At 33.8% G+C, this 16,173-nt stretch overlaps 1 protein-coding gene across 1 annotated transcript; it reads right to left on the minus strand.

Moving 5' to 3' along the window:
* Positions 1 to 1,252: 1,252 nt before the first annotated feature.
* Positions 1,253 to 16,122, minus strand: LOC129227960 (glutamine-dependent NAD(+) synthetase-like). Its single transcript, XM_054862586.1, has 2 exons — positions 15,985 to 16,122; positions 1,253 to 3,945 (listed from the first exon to the last, which is right to left on the minus strand). The coding sequence occupies exon 2, from the start codon at positions 3,814 to 3,816 to the stop codon at positions 1,456 to 1,458; it is 2,361 nt and encodes a 786-aa protein (XP_054718561.1). The 5' UTR covers positions 3,817 to 3,945; positions 15,985 to 16,122; the 3' UTR covers positions 1,253 to 1,455.
* Between the last annotated feature and the right edge of the window lie 51 nt (positions 16,123 to 16,173).

A 16,173-nucleotide genomic window follows, 5' to 3' on the forward strand; every position in this document is an offset into this window, starting at 1 on the left:
GTAGATGTCTTTTCCCATTATTTTGCAACAAAATTCATGTTCCAGATGAATACAAATACAAAAGCGACGACCAGCAACAGGCTCTGGGCCCAGCTAGACTGGTCCTAGTCTATTTACAATCCCCAGTGAAGATCAATGGCCCTCTTAAAACTATCTACTTCCTTGCTCATTACCACCTCTCCCGGTAAACTGTTCCAAGGTTCCACTACCCTGCTATAATAATAATTTTTCCTAATATCCATGTTAGCCTGAGATTTAAATAGCTTAAAACAATGACCCCTTGTCCTGTTTTCGGTGCTTAACTTTAGCCCTGTAACATCTTTCATTTTAATAAATTTAAACAACTGAATCATGTCCCCTCGGTCTCTTCTTTGCTTAAGACTGTACATTTTTAACCTTCTAAGCCTGGAATCATAGTCTAAGTGAGAAAGTCCATTTATTAGCCTTGTAGCTCGCCTTTGAACCCTTTCCAATACATTAATGTCTTTCTTAAGATAAGGAGACCAAAACTGAACAGCATACTCCAAATGAGGTCTTATTTGAAGGTAATTCAAACTCGGTTCTTTTACAAGCAATAGTATTAAATTTTATAGATTGTTTGATCAGATATTTAAGAAAAAAAAATTAAACAACTTTTCTCTATAATTTTGCCGAGAGCTTTATGACACCAACTGTGATGATAATTCAAAGAATATTTTTCAACTTTTAATCCTAATTAAATTAAAAGGCATCTAGCACTCTTATACAGTTCTGGGGCAGGTACACAACAGTACTTACAAGTTTATCGTTTAGTACTTTTGCCTTCGATCTTACTTCATCTTCATAGTACACTTGTTTTTTTTTCGTTTTCGCTGTAAAGACAGCATGAAAAGAATGCCAGATTCCAGCATTTTACTAGTGTTTCTGGGGAATCAAAAACTCATTGTTGTATATAGTGTTGTCTACCTGCCCATGGCAGTCTATAATAATGTCATGTTTGAAAAAAGATGATTTTATCAGCTAAAGATTTTAAGCCAAAAACAAATTTAAACAACACATTCAACAAACAATTTTGTGGTGTAAATAGGGAGGAAATATTAGATTGCATTATTTTAAGTGCAATGTAATCAGTAAGTAGTTAAAAATATACCTATGTACAATGTACATATGATTTAATAAAAGTAAATGCAAATACAAATAAATTAAATACCAATATGATCACAAAATACATGTTTTAATAATAATGAATGATCTCACAATGATACATATAAACACAATATGTACAGGCAATATATTATCATATTATTTTATTCAGAAATATATAAGGACAACAAGAGTTAAACTGGAATAGTTATTAGAAAGTTAATTTAAAAAAACAATTACTTTGTTCATTGATGGAATTGAACATTAAAAGCATAGAATTAAGTGTAAATGACAAACACTACAAAAGATTTAAACTGACTGATAATATTCTCATTAGAATGATAAAACATCTGAACTAAGAGTAGAATTAAGAGTTCTTCGAAATGGTATAGTATTAGTTTTAGGAGCAAAGCTAAAATCATCTTTGGAAAATTTCGGTAAGGTATCCGAAACAACAATTCCTAATCTGCTTTTCCCAGATAAACTTTCATGTAAAGATGCTCCACTTATGTCTGAAAGATTTTTATCAGACAAACTGTCTTTTATTCGATGTTGGATTTTGCTAGTGTGACCTAATCTAGTAAAGTCATAGTTATGATCTTCTTTGATTCTTTTAATTTTTTTCAAAGCCACATCAATGGCTTGAAACTGCCATTCCCATTTGGCATTATAAAGAAATTGCCGCTGATCAAATCTATTGTCATCGGGACTATAGCACTCGGCATGATAAGAAGGAGTAAGCACTGTCATTTTGTGGCGATTTATAGAGTATCTTCTAAAAAAGTGTTTCACTTTGTCGGCGACATCTTCAGGACGAAGAACGTTTGACCATACATTAACTAGTTTGCAAAACATGGAGTATGGACCACATCCTCCCGGCTTCCTGAGATTTCCGTAGATACTCAGCTCATCGTATGTCATACCCATGTCTTCTTCATCCGTTTGAGCAATTTTTCCTTCCTTGAGAGGTTCCAACTCTGCTGTCGGTGGTGCATTCAGTATTTCTCCCAAAGCTGGTAAGTTAAACTGAAATAAAGCATATTTCAAAAAAGATTTCAAGTCTCTTTTACTAACAGAACCTATAGGGTTCACGTCAGCACTTGAGCAGTCATACTTGGTTAAATAACCAGCAAGTCCTTCATCAACATTCCCGGAACCCAGCACAAGCAGGCCACCAGATCGATTTCTAGTCCATAAAACGAGTTGAGCAAGGAGGTATGCCATGACCATCCTTATCCGAGCTTGAATATTTTGCAGCGCCACGTTCTCCCTGGTACTCCCTCCATGAATACGGAATTTCGGAGTGATGCCGGTGACGAGCGTGAAAACTGTCAGTATGGCATCAATTATGATGTCAATTTTGATTTTCATGTGATAACTTCCTATCTGAGAAGCCAAATCTTTAGCTTGAAAACAAGTTTCCTCAGATGAGTTTTTAGTACCCATGTAACAAGTAACTAGAATTTGATTACAGAGTTCTCTCGGGTTCTGAGGGTAGTATTTTTGATCTCCCATAATTTTCCTTAAATCATCTAAAACTCCACTCTCTCCATCACTGATTGCCTTGCAAACTAGATTACACATGGAGTATACGATCACGGCACAGCTACTGCTATCCACTCCGCCACTCAAAGGCAGGAAAAAGCCACCTTGTCCGCTACGTCTTAAATAATCCCACAGCCAGCAGGCTGGGCCTAGAGAAATTTCTTCTTCGGCAGTGTGATAGCTCCACTCTTTTGGCTGAAATGTGGGCAAAAATAAATCACTAGAAGATAAAGCAAAATCTACCTGTACACGAGGGTAGCTGGGTGAAGAGGATGCGACCAAATTCCTGCTTCTTATGCTGTTGCGGTAAACTCGAACGTCTTCGAGATCTAAAGTAGCAGTGATGACCTCAACATCTTGGAGAGAAAATTGCTTACCAATGCTCACCATGTGACCATTGATGGCAATATGAGAACAGCCTTGGAAATAAGTTCTTTCACCGTCGCAGCCACGTAAATTGGAAAAAAGATATATCCCTCCGCATTTGGCAGTAGCAGATTTTACCAAATCCACAACTACATATGCTTTTCGTAATTCGTGGTAACAGCCACTTCCATTAGCTATGATCTCGACTCCATCCAAGCTTTGGAAAATATGAGAGCTATGTGGATTCCAAAGTTCTTCGCAAATTTCAAAACCAATACAAGTGTCTAAAGTAGCAATGACTGCATCACCAAATAAGACTGTCTTTTGACCAGTTATATCTTGTATCATTCGGGGCAAGTAATAAGTTTCGGTTTCTCTTATCTTTGTCCAAGAAGTAAACCAACGAGTTTCTCTATAATTTCCATCATCACATAATATCAATTTTGGCCGAATCAGGAGTATTTTCTTATTCAAAAAAATCACTCTGCAATTATATGTCACATTTTTATGCATGACAGGCATCCCAATATCTATTAAGATATCCTTGCAAATGGGATCCTGCAAAATTTTAGACAACACTTCCCAAGAATGAAGCAACGTATCGCTCTCGTAAAAGTGATCTCCACAACTATACCCCGTAACTTCCAATTCTGGCCCACATCGGTATGTGGCACCTTTATCCTTTGCTTGTTTGATGCTTTCAATGATTCGTTCATAGTTGCCTTTGAAATCCATAGCCCATTGGTTTAAAGTACATGTTGCAAGAATAACTTTTCGACCCATAATTGCTTAGTATAATTTGTAAAGCAATAACAAAGAGAAAAATTTACTTTCTCGTAGAAAATGTTTAGACCAACATTAAAGGATTATATGCTAGCAATTTTATCCAGTTGAGCAAGGTACACCACCCACCTGGAAAAAAAAAATACATAATTTTACTTTAAATGTAGCTTTACTCTAAGCTTAATATACAGAAGATGCATTTTATATTATGTTTAGTATAAATTTATGTCTTATAAAAACCGAAGAAAAGCATCTTCAAAATCAATATGAACGTATCTTTCTAAAAATGAAAAAAATTATAAAGGAACATACCTTCAACTACATTTTAGTTGAACAGGATGTAGTTTAGAAATTTGAATAAAAAATTTTCAGCAATATCTGGAATAAAAGATTGGTTTAATTGGATTTTAAGCCTGATAATAGTTGCAGGATTCCTACAGAATCTGCAAAATGAATTTCTCTGGCCAACTTTTCTACCTCAGGGTACCTTTTAGTGTGAAGTTTTAGGTTGTACCACACGAGGCCCCCTGTATTGCTGGGTTCAGGGGAAGACTTCTCTGACCAACTGACCAAAATTTCACAGATTGTACCAATCTTTTCTTGAATAATACAATTCTTAAAATAGTCTCCACCATTTACACAGCCTTCCCTTCTCTCTTCCTTAATTTTAAGTAGGGAAATTGCACGGTGACGAACATAAGTCGGAACAAATTTTTTAGTATAATCTTCCTGCTGTTCAGCAATTTACTGCCATACATTATCAAGATTGAAATTTCTCATCTCAATTTTTTCTATTTTTCATAACTATATTAAGAAGATAGGCAGTACAAATGGAATAGCTTAGGATATTTTCAACTGCCACATTATTATCAATGAACAGAAAAATCTAAGAATTTCGAAAAAACAAAATTTAGATAGCCATAGTCTTTTCACACACTTTTAAAACATTGAGTATATCTTCTGCTCATTATCACACCAAAGAAAATGTATTTTTAAGCCTATTTTACAACAAAACCGCTGCTTTCAGCAAAATCGTTATTTTTGAACTTATTTTGTTTTAGGCATTGATAAACTTTTTCAGAACAACTGAGCGCACTAAAGACACAATATTTAGTTAATAATTTGTTTTAAAAAATTTTTGATCCACAAACCTATGTGATGCTAACCCAGTGCTTTAACTGATGACCCAAAAAACTTGATGTCTCAGGGACAAAGTTGGATAATGAGCTCTCTTAGCTTACGGTCACAGTAGGTAGTTAGTTACCTTATTCTTATGGGAAGAGTTGGGCCTTACACAAGATGATGTTGTGCTGTTAAGTAGAATTAGATCCCTTTTATGTACATACGCCAAATTAACTGCAAGCCTTTAGATAGTAATCATGAATGAATACTCCTTAAATCATGTCCAATTCAAAAATTTCTTAAGCTAAGGATATTTAAACGAATAAATTTAGAATATGTTTTCCATTTCATTTAGTCGGCTACAAAAATAAAGAATTCCTTGTTTTATATTAATTCTTTAAAGTTTCTTTTTATACTTTTTGACTGCAAGGCTGCCAACCTTTTTCAGATCGTATTGTGCCGTAAAAATGAAAAAAAAAAGTCTTCTAGCTAGCATGGTTTATTTACCCCAACTGTTGCCTTAACCCTCTACAACTATGAGGGAGGAGGAAGAATTACAGCTCTGATTTTATGCTTAAAACAACACACCTTGCCTATTTAGATGAAATGTAGTAAAAATACAACATGAAATATTTACAGAAAAATATGATTTTATTCATTTTAAAATTAGTAATGGAAAATTATAACATTCAGTATTCAATCCCTGCTATCCTCCCTAATATCAATAAAGGTAACTAAAAATTGCATTTTTAGAATTTTGATTTCGAAAATTTACGGGAGGACAGAGGTCTCTTACCCGTCCCTTATTCTTTCGTACCAAACATAATCAAAAATCATATTTCTTGAACTTTGATTGCAAACAATTTTCAATAGGGAATCTCTTTCCCATGTCTAACATTGCCAAAAGAGAAGGTAAAGAGGTACCTACTGAACTTTAGACTGTGTTTTGAGAAGAGAAAACTCCCAAATTTCCATCTCCATCCTGTAAACTTACCCAAAGAAAATGTGTAATGGGGCATTTTGATGAAGTAACTTTAAGTCTTGATAATTCAGTAAAATTACCGTTCAAAGGGGAAAAAAAAACAACCAATAATACTGCCTGCTCCTTTTCCCATCTTATTTCTTAAATTTTTTCATTTTTTTTCTGTTTTGCCACCCCCCCCCTGCCCTCCATTGCCATATGACTACCAATGTGCAATACGCTTCGAAAATCATAGCAACAGATGACTTTATCATCTTTTTGTCAAAAATTTATGACCTGCTCTGAAACAAAATCCTGGTTACAGCCAGGGGGTCAAAGGGTATATACTCAACACAAATTATACCGAAAAACAACCAAAACCACTTCCACTTTTATGTAAAATACACTAATTTCTTAATACTAGGGAGGGGAGTTGATTACCTTCTCCCGACCCCGTAAGTGAGGGACTTAAGGTCTAGTTGCATCAATGGATAACTTTTTCATTGTCTCCATGAACACAAAACTAACTAGTATATTGTGGCCATCACGAAACTTTCTTCTATATCTTTCAAAAATTATGATCCCTCCCCATGCTTGACGAGGTATCAATATTCCCAACAAAAACAAAATTACGCAGGCCAAAACTTAACAACCATTCCAATTCCCGATTTATCTCAAAAGCAAAGCAAAGAATGAATATTAAAAATTATTTTAAAAGCCTTGCTTAAAATAATTACAAACATTTATTTGTTAACAAACACAAGATGGCAACAGTTAAAAAGTTTATATCATCGCGATTTTCTTGTCATTTTCCAAAATTAAAATCACATAAATTACGCAGATGACAGTTTATAATGATTTATTTTCTTATTGTTGCAATTATAAAGCTAATTTTATACACCGGAAAAAAAAAATCAGCTTCCCATGGAGCGATTGGCGCCAAAATTGAACCAACACCTGTTTATGTGTGGTGTGACATTTATTACAAATATCGTCCAGAATGTAGCATTACTTCTTGAGATATGGCACTCACAATGGAAAAAAAAGAACGTTTGATTGCGCCACCCCCTTTTTAGCTACTGACGCTAAAATTGAATCGGCTCTTACACCCTCTAAGGGCTACTTGTTGATAAATTTTTGTTTGATTTCGTTCACTATTTCTTGAGATACAGCAGTCACAATTGATGACAAAAAACGTCCTACAGCTCAACTCCCGTTTGAGCTATTGACACCAAAATTGAATCAGCACCTGCTCCTGTTAGGGGCAACATATGGACCAAATTTGTTTGATCCTGTCAGTTATTTTCTGGGGAATAGCAGGCCCGCATAACTCAAGAAGTGTCCCATTGCTCCACCCCCCTTGGAGGAATTTGCGCCAAAAACCAATGGGCACAAGTTCACATAGGGGCACATATGTGTACCAAATTTCGTTCAATTTCATGCGGTAGTTTTTGCTGTAGAGGGGCCACAAAAAACTGGTCATACACATACCTGATACACACACACAGTGGCGGATTGGTTAAAGAAATTGGCCCTGGCATAAAGGGATGTCGCGGCCCCATAGTTTCTATAGATACTATTTTTTATAAATATGATTGGGAAATGATATCACTTAAATATGAGGAAACTATTCAAAAAAATTGAATACTTTCTTTTAAACAAAATTCAACAAGTAGGATTCTTTTCTGTGTTCTAATGGTGAACAATTGATACAAGATAAGCTAACCCTTTGTTTGTAAAAAAAAAAAAGGTGATTGTAATAATCTATTTAAGTATTTTTAAGTTGCCTGGTGCTGTATTGATTATTCCCGTAATGATATCTTCTAACATTACTTCAGTTAGAATATGGACGTTATTAGGGAGGCGAGGGGTGTCTGTGTGCAATCCCTTAATTTTTTCAAACACATGTATCAATGATAGTATCAGAGATAGGGAGTAGATTGATTTTCTTGCATCAGCAATTAAATATTAGCATTAGAAACCTAATTGTAAGTTTAACATTGAGTCAGAAATATAAGGTCCTGGGGTCTTTCCCCCGAAAAATTTTCAAATTGTAGTTCTAAAAATGCAATTTTAGATGATCTCTGGTGATGTTAGGGAGAGCAGAGGCTCGAAGGTCCTCTTCCGGCATTTTTTTGGAAGTGAAACTCCGAACTTCCATTTATATATTATCTTCAATTATGTTAGGAAGATGGGGTCCCAGAAAATTTCAAAATATTAGCTCTGAAAATGCAGTTTTAAAAGAGTTTGGGTGATGCTAGGGAAAGGAGAGATTCGAGCAACATCCACCAAGAATTTTTTTGAAATTGAAATCTTAGAAAGGTAATTATAAGCTTTTTTTTTTGATAAAAACTAGGACATAGACAGTTATTCAAAAGTTAAGTTCCAAAAATGAAACTTTTATCGACCTTCGATAATTTTAGGAGGAAGAGTTAATGGCGAGGCTCTCTTGGAATTTTTTTTGAAACTGAAGCATTAAAAACGAGATTTCCGACTTGCTTCACTGATGATGATGAAGAAGGGGGAGAGGGGGGGACTTTCTTTGAAATTTTTTTCGATGCTGTAGATACGAAAACAGAGTTATAAACGAAGAAAGGATCGAGGACTTTCACCAGGTAAATAATCGAAACTTTGGAAAGAGTAATTAGAGGGGTAATATTTAATGCGGAAAGATGAGGTTAATGGACAGTGGAAGATATAAAGGTCTGGCATACCTGTGAGTTCATGACACCATGACATGGACTTTTACATGATGCAGAATCTGAAAGTGAGAAACGAAGTAGATCGATAGGGAAAGGACAAAAATTTCTTGGTGTGTGGTGTTTAGATTTAAATTTGAGGTTTTCATTTAATTTTTGGGAATAGGTCAAAAAATCTTCTGTCATGATGTTATGGGAAAAGTGGGGATTTGTTTTTTTTTTTTTTTTTTTTGAAGACCAAAAAAGGTAATTTTAGACGATCTTCGATGATATTATGGGAAGGAGATGCTTAAGGGGCCTCCGAAATTTTTTCGACACTGATTTATGACGCTCTGTAGTGATGGGGTGGGGACGTTTCTAGGTCGATTGCGGTCGAAATACTCTCCTCGAAGTTTTTCGAAGCTGAAATCCCAAATATGCTGTTGTAGGCCATCTTTAGTAATGTTAAACTAAGGAATGAGGTTCGGGAGTTTTTCCCCAGGAATTTCTTGAAAAGCTAAGTTTCAAAAGTGCACTTTAGTTAAGCTTTGGTAACTAAAAAGGAAGATATAAGCTTTTTAATCCCTCTCTTCCCCTTTTTGGCTACGTACCAATCTTCTTTTATTAATTTTATTGATAAAAATATGAAACACCCTCCAACAGTGTTCTCCTTCAAAACCATTTACATTTAGATTTTCCATAATAAAATTTTCAATTTCCAGCCTAGTATTTTTATTTGCTTGAAAGGCAAGTCATCTGCGGCCCCAGTAAAAAACTTTTCTTGAACTGATCTGGTGCTTTGGTGACTTTAAATAACCTTAATGATCTTTGATCTTTTTTTTTCACTCTACTTAATTTTAAATATCATTCCTTCTTCACTTCTTGATAAACTGTTTTGTTTCAATTTTCAATTCATACACAATTTTTACATTCAAACACTTAGAACTACTTCTGTAACTATTAATTTTAATATTTTCAATCTCTCTCGCTATATTTTAATTTTTCTCCTATTTAAACCATATTTCTGGGGTCTGTGTATTTTTCTATGTACATAATAGTCGGGGGGCTACGGGGGAAGAAACTGCATTTTGTGATAAAATTTTGAAACTTGGCATGTTTGTAGACATTGTAGATAGAAATATTTTAGGAAGGGGAGGCATTTCAAAATCCCCCCTAAACCCCCCTAGCTGCCATTTTTGGTCCAAAACCAAAAATGACGATAAGAAAAGAAAAAAATATATTATAATTTTTTAAATCATTGGTTGTATCACTCCATAGATGTTAATTATATTTTTAACCGTTTACAGCTCCATTAAACGTCTAATTTGAGAAATAACTTCACAAAAAGTGTTTTTTTTTTAATCGATATTTTTAAATTATAAATTATCAGACCTGAATTTTTCACCCTCATAACATAATTACTGGTTTCTGAATTTAAAGATACATTTAATTAGGGTTGTGTTAAAGTAGGGTTCCTTTTATCCGAACTCTAATTTCCCGAACTGTCCAATTATCCGGCCATGATGCACCTCGTTTTTTATGACTGAGCACGCATAATCGAAACTATTTCCAAAGGATATAAGAGAATGAGGACTTGAAGAAAAATGCGTGAAATTAATGTCAATACAACATATTTCTAATAGAAAGAAATTTAAAGTTTGAATTTTATATTTCTTCTTCTTATTACTATCATTACTATTGTTGCTGTTGTTAATTCTCCGTTACCCGATTGATCTTTAGTAAGCTTTTACTCATTTTATGAGAGAAAAACATACTTGAAGTGTATAATAAAATGTATCTAACTACTTCTTACAAACAGATTCACATCGATGCAATGTTGACACTTTTGACAGAGAAGTTTTTATAATTTAAAATTCCTGAGAAAGAAAGTTACAACCCCAAAGTTTAAATTTTGGTGCACCGTATTAAAGCTGGGGTTTTTAGTGTTAATGTTGAATAGATTACAGCTTTCAACGAACTTTATTACTGATACATTGAAGGAGTTGATTCTGTGTTCTTTTCGCATTTTATCGCTATATTAAAAGATGTATGTATACTTTTTAGTAACTATGCTCAATGGTAACCAGTTTTTGTAATAGATCTTCTTTAGTACACTAACTTTCTAGGCGTACACAAAGGCATCGAAGAAGGAATGTTTGTTGTAAAAAAGACAATGAACGAGTTACAACAAATTCATAGAGGAAAGAATTGTGACTCAAAAGTTACTTCCTATTCACGGGTAGAAAAAAAAACCTTTTTACTCTTTCATTTTTACAGAAAAACCAGTAAGTCTGTTTAATGAAAAGATTAAAATTTGATGCAGATTCATTTTCAGAGCTTTTCATTATTTGTAATATTGTACATTTAAACCTGGATGAATTTCTCCTCTATGAAAATCAATCTCACCCTCCAGCGATTTCAATAAATTGAGCTCTTTGAACGGGAAATAAGTCTAGTCATTAACATTCCTGCTCAATGAATTAAGTAATAGTATTCCTACTGATGAAGACTACTCGAGAGAAGACGAAAATGAGTTGAGAAGGGTTGCTGAAGATGAAAATGATGAATGCCAATTTTTTTTAGAATAAGTTCAGAGATACATTGTGATGCTATTGTCTATGATGGTTCTTTATTGTTCACATGAAACGACCTAGGACCGAAATTTTTTTGTTGGAGTATCTGAAGTGTATTCAGGATACAGATGCAAGACATATAAGAGGAATAGGAGAAAGATATCATTTTGGAGAAAATGGTTTGCTTCCTGAGAACTGGATCAGTTTCCTCCGGAATGCAGATAAGAAGACAAAGTTGTTTTTCATGATTGTACTGCCTATACCATCTTGTTTTGCTCTTAATGATTTGACAGTGATTTTCATTGAATACAACAGCTCTAGCTCCATCAAATCACGAGGAAGCTGATTGTAGGATCTTTGTACATGTTGCAGAAAGATGATACAGAAGCATATTCGAGTAAGAACTGTTGGCCCCCCCGCTGTCATGTTAGGCATATCATAATTCCATGAGCGGTACAAAAAAGGGAGAAAGAAGATGGAGCTTAAATTTGTAGCTGGAAAACACTTTTGACGAATACTAGTCCAAGATTTTGCTTACAAATTCGGTCAGCAAAAAGCAGTTGCTCAAAGAGGGTTCCACTCATTCTCAGGATGTGACATGACCTCTTTTTTTGCAAGTCGGGGAAAAGTGACGATGTGGAAAAGATGGAAAGTCTATCTTGATTGGGTGCATTTTTATACCTATCCCAACCTAAAAAAAAAAAGCATTAAAAATTTCAAATATATGAGCGAATCTTTGCCACTCGTCTTCATGTAACTTCCGTCTGTAAATGAAGCTAGAAAATATTTTTCCACCAGCAAACAAAGATGAATGAATGAATGATGAAGTTATCACCCACAGCTGAAGCCCTTAGGCAACTTATATTTAGTGCTTATCAAGGTAGATATCAAGGAGGCAGTATGCTTAAAAATTAAGCCTGAACTTAAATTCATGATTGGATTTACAGTAATTGATGAGAAGCACGTTCTTGTTTGTTTGAGTTTCCCGCAGTTTCAAGTGCTTAAAGCGAATTTATGTCATGCAAGTGCAAAAAACAACTGCTCTCAAATAACTTGTGGGTGCTTCAAAAATAAACTTATCTGCACATCGATGTGTAAATACTGCAATGGAAAATGCTATGTATCTGTGTAAATTACTAGTAAATTCAATCGTTTTAAATTACCTTCTGTACGATCGTTGTACGTATCACTTAGTTAGATCTTTTGTAGTTTTAATTGTAGTTTTTGTAGTAAGTTATATTTCAATAAATAATAATTTTATTAATAATAACAATATTGTTAGCTTTATTAACATAGCACCCAACTTCTTATCGCAGTAATTAATGTTATCCTCTTACATCGTTTAACTTAAAATTTGTTTTAAAGCTTTTAATAATTAAGTTTTGGAGTTCTATAAACAAAATATCCGTGCCCCCCCCCCTCATTTTGCTAGTCCAAATGTGATTTATAAAACAGCAGAATGTGAGTGAAACTTCCAAAAAATTGCGAAAAAATTGTTTGAAGTTCTCTTTTTTTTTTTTTTTTTGCCGATAATGAAAATTGTTTTTGTTTTAACTAATCAAGGTATTTTATTCATTCTTAAATAACAATTCAAATGTTTGTTTAAAGTTTTGAAAAAATTACTAGCTTTGTTTATGATTTTTATTTCTAGTTTTATTTTTAGCTTTGTAATCAGTTTTTATCAGTAATTTTTAAAACGTATGTTCGGATTTTCTAATGTTTCGGATTTCGGGGGTTCGGATTATTGGATTCCACTATAAATGAATTGATTTTCTTTAACATAGTGCTTTAAAATGCATAAAAAACATTTCTCAAACAACCCCTCCAGAAATGTTAAAGACTTTAGTTAGTTAAAGTTTCGTTTAAAAAAAAATCAAAGTTTTGAAATTATTATAAAAATTAGGAGGGTAAGACATTTTGATGGCTTTTCTTTCTTTAGTAAGCATAATAGAACTCACAAAAGAAGATACAGTGGGTGTTTTTCTAAAAATAAAAAGTATAAATGTTGTTTTGTATTTTTGACCAAAAATGGCCGCCAGGGGGGGGGGGTTTGGGGTGGATTTTGAAATGCCTCCCCTTCTAAAAATGCTTGTAAGGACATTGTCTACATGCATGCCAAGTTTCATGCTTTTATCACAAAATGCAGTTTCTGGCTATATTTTCTACCATAGCCCCTCTCAGCGCCGTGTCCAAGGGGAGGGTTTTAGGGGTTAAACCCCTCCCTTGGGGAAAAAATAAGCAAAATGAAGAAAGACTTAAATTTACTTTAATGAGAAAGTTTGAGTTCAGCGTTTTTATTTTATTTTAATTTTCTCTCTGAAGTTTTTTGCGATTTACAACTGCTAAAGCCTTACAAACTGATGTAATATTTCGGAAAAAGTATGGCGGACGAACCGCTGAATGATCTACCAATGCAAAGAAAGAATATTGCTTATTGTAAGGAGCATATGGTGAATTTGGCATATGTTACATCTATGAAGATGCATTAGTGATTGTGCTTGGCTATGTAATTTGCATCTGCAAAGAGCTCTTTCTTGTTTAGTTTATTAAGCATTATTTCAGAACATAACAACCTGATATACATTTTACTTAATAAAAGAATTTGTGAAGAGTTTTTAATACTCATTGCAATATACTACATAGTAAACAGATTTAATTAAAAAGAAGCAAGCAAAGTTTGATTAAAGCGAATCTGTGAAACGAAGGAATACTTTGGTAACTTGTACAGCTAGAGGTATCTTTCAAGAATACAGCAGTCCTTACATGTGAATAAACGCCATACTGGGATCGGCAATTTGTCGTAAAACTAAAAGCTGTAAGGGGGTTGAATTCTCCCCCCCCCCACTGGTAAGATTAAAACCCCTCCCTTTATGAAAATCTGGACACGAGCCTGGCCCTTCTACTATAACTCTGATTTTCAAGACGATATTTTTCATTAAAAAAAAAAAAAAAATAGGAGAAGTAAATGGTAGAAAAGGTCAGTGTGTCGGCGGCCCCTGAGAACCAGTTTTTATATAATCAATTTTAAATTGAAGGGTTTGTTTGCAAGGCCCAATATAGGCTGATTTTGCTACCGTTTTTCGGTACCTTCACAAAAATCTTGTTTTGAAATCGGTACTTTCACAAAAATCAAGTAATAAAATCGGTAACTTCACAAAAATTAACATTTAAAAAAATATAAAATTTGTTTCTCTGTTTAAAACAAAATTTACTCATAAAATAAAATCTAAGCAGGTTTATATGAACAATCGCTTAAATAGAAACCTTTTTGTAGTATTTTAACTAATTTTTAGCTGTTTCTCGCCTAAGTGTATTTATGCAATATTATCGCAATCTTTCAACATCTGTTTTGGAAAACCATTTTTCTCATAATTTCCTATATTGTACACAGTACATAGCCCATTAAGCTGAAATTACAATGATATTTTTCATACTACTTAGGTTTTTAGCTCCCCTCCCCCTCCCTAAGAAACGAAATCTGTTAAAAGTAATACTAGATGACATTTACACTTTTCGAACTAAAATTTCACTTGTTCTACTTCTCTTTTACAAAAATTAGGATGCCTCTAAAATTTCACAAAAACAATGCTGATAAAAAAAAAACTTTCACAAAAATAGAATGATGCAATACTTTCACAAAAATAGGTAGCGAGAAAAAAATCCTGGATTGGCCCCTGGTTTGAGCCCTTCGAGGGACATTAATGGGAGAGAAACTGAATATTTTATTTTTCGCAAAAAAAAAAAAAAAGTTAGAAACGCACATTTAGGAGGTCTTTACTTAAATAATCTTCATAGTACAGGATTTTGGATGCTCCAAATTGTGTTTTAAGAATTAAGATTGCATTTTCTGTTAAAGCTTTATTGAAAAACAACTTTTCGTCATTTTCATTGCAATTGTTATGAACTACAGTTCATAAAAATTGTGAATTGCCATTCATAAGTAAAGTACATGTGAATTGCAATTCATACATGAAATTGAAAAATGGACAAAAGTATATTAACTTTTAAATACTGCCCTTGTTTTTCTGTTTTTAATTGCATTACTGAAATGAAATTGGTGGCCCCATCTCTGAAAAACTGAGCCATGTAGCACCTCCACGGCCCCCTTAGCGACGGCCTTACACTCTCCATCCGCGGGCTTGAGCCCATGCATTAAGAGGGACTGAAGCTAGAGAATTCACGTAGCGGTATTTACATTTTACTATTTGTAGACAGGGCAACTGATCGGCCCAAAACATGACTGGCCCACCAGGCAAATGCCCGGTTGCCCTCTGGGTGTATCCGCCACTGCACACACACAGACAGACATTTTCCAAAAAAGGTCAAAATGGACTTAGCACAGCTCAAAATGTTCAAATCCGTCAAAATTCGAAAATTTGCACCAATCCAATACTTTCTACCATATATTAGATACAGAAGAAAGTAACAACAGTGATCAAACTGCAGGTATACATTTTACCTGAAAGTTTTCCTTCATTTTTGATCCAATTTTTTTCATGCTAGCATTCAGTGTTATTTTTCCAGTCATTACTAGCTGTTGATAAAATTGCCGTTTCTGTTCTGGAAAAATATGAGAAATACAAGTGATTTCGGCTAAAAGGGGGAATTTATGACTAGATAAGTTATAATTTACGATGTGTTTTTCAAATTATCTGCACCTTTAATCAATAAAATGAACATGAAAAACTCTTTGCAGAAACGTATTTTAAACTAGAAGAATGCTTTAATTTACCTTGGAAGGAAATTCAATGAGAAAACTGTATAAGATCATCATTTCAAATGAATTTTTATTATTTAACTCAAAAACTGACAAGAATAAAATACTAAATATTACCTTTTAAATTCTTTCACGAAAAGAAGCGCTTCATTTATTAAAACGGTATCTTTTGCGAAATATTATCATGTTTTTTTTTAATCTTAGACTTTGGAATGACCTCCAACCCCTTTAATGAATGATGAACATGAACAAAATACTTTTTGTCGGTAACTATGCAACATAAATACAGTGAAAGTTACGAGTTTT

The sequence above is a fragment of the Uloborus diversus genome, chromosome 1 (assembly GCF_026930045.1).
Source record: "Uloborus diversus isolate 005 chromosome 1, Udiv.v.3.1, whole genome shotgun sequence".
Classification (NCBI taxonomy): domain Eukaryota; kingdom Metazoa; phylum Arthropoda; class Arachnida; order Araneae; family Uloboridae; genus Uloborus; species Uloborus diversus.